At 49.2% G+C, this 2,500-nt stretch overlaps 1 protein-coding gene across 1 annotated transcript in view; it reads left to right on the top strand.

Moving 5' to 3' along the window:
• The window catches only part of LOC308167549 (melanopsin-A-like), a gene marked incomplete at its 3' end in the record, with an annotated part of 15,802 nt that extends 13,630 nt beyond the window's left edge, over positions 1 to 2,172 (top strand). Inside the window, exons 10-11 of the mRNA XM_080541966.1 lie at positions 997 to 1,062; positions 1,918 to 2,172. Of these exons, the coding sequence (XP_080398092.1) occupies positions 997 to 1,062; positions 1,918 to 2,172 (321 nt within the window). The remainder of the gene's footprint in view (positions 1 to 996; positions 1,063 to 1,917) is intronic.
• Between the last annotated feature and the right edge of the window lie 328 nt (positions 2,173 to 2,500).

Below are 2,500 nucleotides of genomic sequence, written 5' to 3' on the forward strand. Positions count from 1 at the left end.
CTGAACCCACATTCCGGCTTCCCTGGAGGACGTCTTTTGGACACTTTGTTTACTGGCATTACAAGTGTGTGTACTTAACTGAACCTCGTCCGTGTATTGGCATGTACTACGTACTCCTCAGGGAAACCTTCCCCCTCCATCTCTGTCTAATCTCTCTGCGAACCTGCTTCGCTTTGCATCAGTGTGTATTTAGTTCATAGAGACGTACTCCTGTTAGGACTGTTGAGGAATGCGTTGGAGCTGAGGTCTTATCCGCTAATCTGCTGGCCTCAGACATAATCCATACATCCATATACACATACCATGGCCCATGTTTCACCGCTACGGTCTTTAGCCTGTAGGCTAAGGGTTAGCATGTGTATGCCTGTATGTGTCAAGTCCATGTGATTCTTTTTTTTTTTTCATTAGTTTTTCAGATTTTTTTTATCCCTTTTTCACCCAATTTGGTATCCAATTGCACCCAACCTAGCATCCAATTATCCCCTGCCTATTGCGTAGGATCCGCCGCATGACCCCGTGTGGCCGGCAGCCCCAGAGGAGATCGCCAGGCAGACTAGCTGACTGGCTCCTCGAGCCTGACACTGTTACTCCAGCACCAGACGGGGGCGGTGTTGCGCGACGGATCCTTGTCCGGAAATAGTCCTATACCCCCCTTTGGGAGCGGCCGCTCAATATGCCGCTCCCTGTGTGCCCCGGCCATATCCGGGTCTGGCGAGACCGGGATTCGATCCCAGTCCCCGGTGGGCAGCTTGCACTAGTGGCTAATGCTTAGACCGCTGCGCCACCGCGGGGCCAAGTCCATGTGATTCTAACCACTGCACTGTTGTTGTTGTTTTTGTTGTTGTTTGTGTGTGTGTGCATGCATGTGTGTTTGTGTGTGTGTGTGTGTGTGTGTGTGTGGGTGTGTGTGTGTATGTGTGTGTGGGTGTGTGTGTGTGTGTGTGTGTGTGTGTGTGTGTGCGTGTGTGTGCGTGCATGCATGTCTCTCCTCTCCAGATTCTAACACAGCCAGAGGACATCTCCATGTCTGAGGTCAGCTTGACCAATCACTTGCCTGCTACTGTAATAGCATTCTCCAATCATCTCTCCTCTGCATACTTATTGTCCAATCATCTCATTTTAGCACCCTGTCCAATCCCTGTCTCTCCTCTCCAAATGTCCTGTCCAATCATCTCTCTCCTCTCTTAATGGCGTGTCCAATTCCATCCATTTCCTGCTACCAGTTGGTATGTGGCCAATGTTGAAATGTAAGTTCCATCCTCCAACTAACTGTGTCCTTAGAAACATGCACCCAATGGATCAGTCCATACATAACCACAAGCCTCACCCACACCACAAGGCACTAAGGTCTGACAGGATTGGATAGATATTAGCAACATAGAAAAGGATTGGACATTAAAATATGATCATAATAATATACCTCCAATCAGAATTCTCAGCTCCCATTCTGATTCCTAGCCACCTACAAACATGCATCAAAATGTTCAGCCCTACAACGCATTAAACATATTGTGGCGACGGGGATACACAGTGCCTTCCTGTTTCCCAGCATGCATTGTGTTCAGACTTTGAAAGTTATATTATTACGTTTTAAATGCCCTATGCAAGTTTGTTCAATGTTGTTAAACGTTTCTGTTCGGTAGCATTCTTGCTGTTCGGTTTGATGACCCCAGCTTTAACTTTCATGCTACTAGTACTATGAATATGGTGTGGTTACGTTGAATGACAATAGCCTAGCCCTAGTGTCATGGTGTCATGGTGAGGTTATTCGAAGGCGGTTTCAATGCGGGAGGATATCACTGAAGGCCTAGGTGTAGAATGCCCGCCACTGTCAGATCTATACTAGTGTGAATAGGAGTGTTTTAGTAAATCTGGACGAGGCCATAGCTGACTCTTCTCTCTCTCCGTCCGGCTCAGCTTGATGATGTCAGACGGGGTTATAGGCAGACCCCTCCCGTCATCGCCACGACAACCACCACAACCACCACAACCACGACCAGCCCCATCCGCTTACAGCTCAGCCGCGGTTCCCGAGGCAACCCGTCCTCCAGACCAGCCGTTGACAGCGGTTGCTACGGGGCGGGGTCTGTTGTCGGCGAGCCTCTGGAGGCCAGGAAGTTGGAGACGGCGTTTCTGTGTGACATCACGGCGGGAGGGGCGTGCGGACCGTAGAAGAAGAAGAAAGAAAGAAAGAAAGAAAGAACGTGGATGAAAAAAAAAATATGTTTCAGTTGGTCACCCTCCCTTTTTGCACATTTTTGTTCAATGTTACAGTACGGCTTCAAATAGGCTTCCTGCTCCGTCTGTTCGTTGTACCGCCCTCTGGTGGAGAGTATGTGATCTGTATCTTTCCTGACTCACAGGAACCTGCTCTGCCCCACCGGCCCTCTGGGAGTGACCTTTCCGTACCAGGTCACACCAAGGGTGGAGAGAGTTCTGTCACTTGACACTGTCCTATCACTGTTCAGACCTGCTACTTACTGTGCAAGAGTGTGTGTGT

The sequence above is a fragment of the Nansenia antarctica genome, assembly GCF_963989245.1.
Source record: "Nansenia antarctica genome assembly, chromosome: 11".
Taxonomy (NCBI): domain Eukaryota; kingdom Metazoa; phylum Chordata; class Actinopteri; order Argentiniformes; family Microstomatidae; genus Nansenia; species Nansenia antarctica.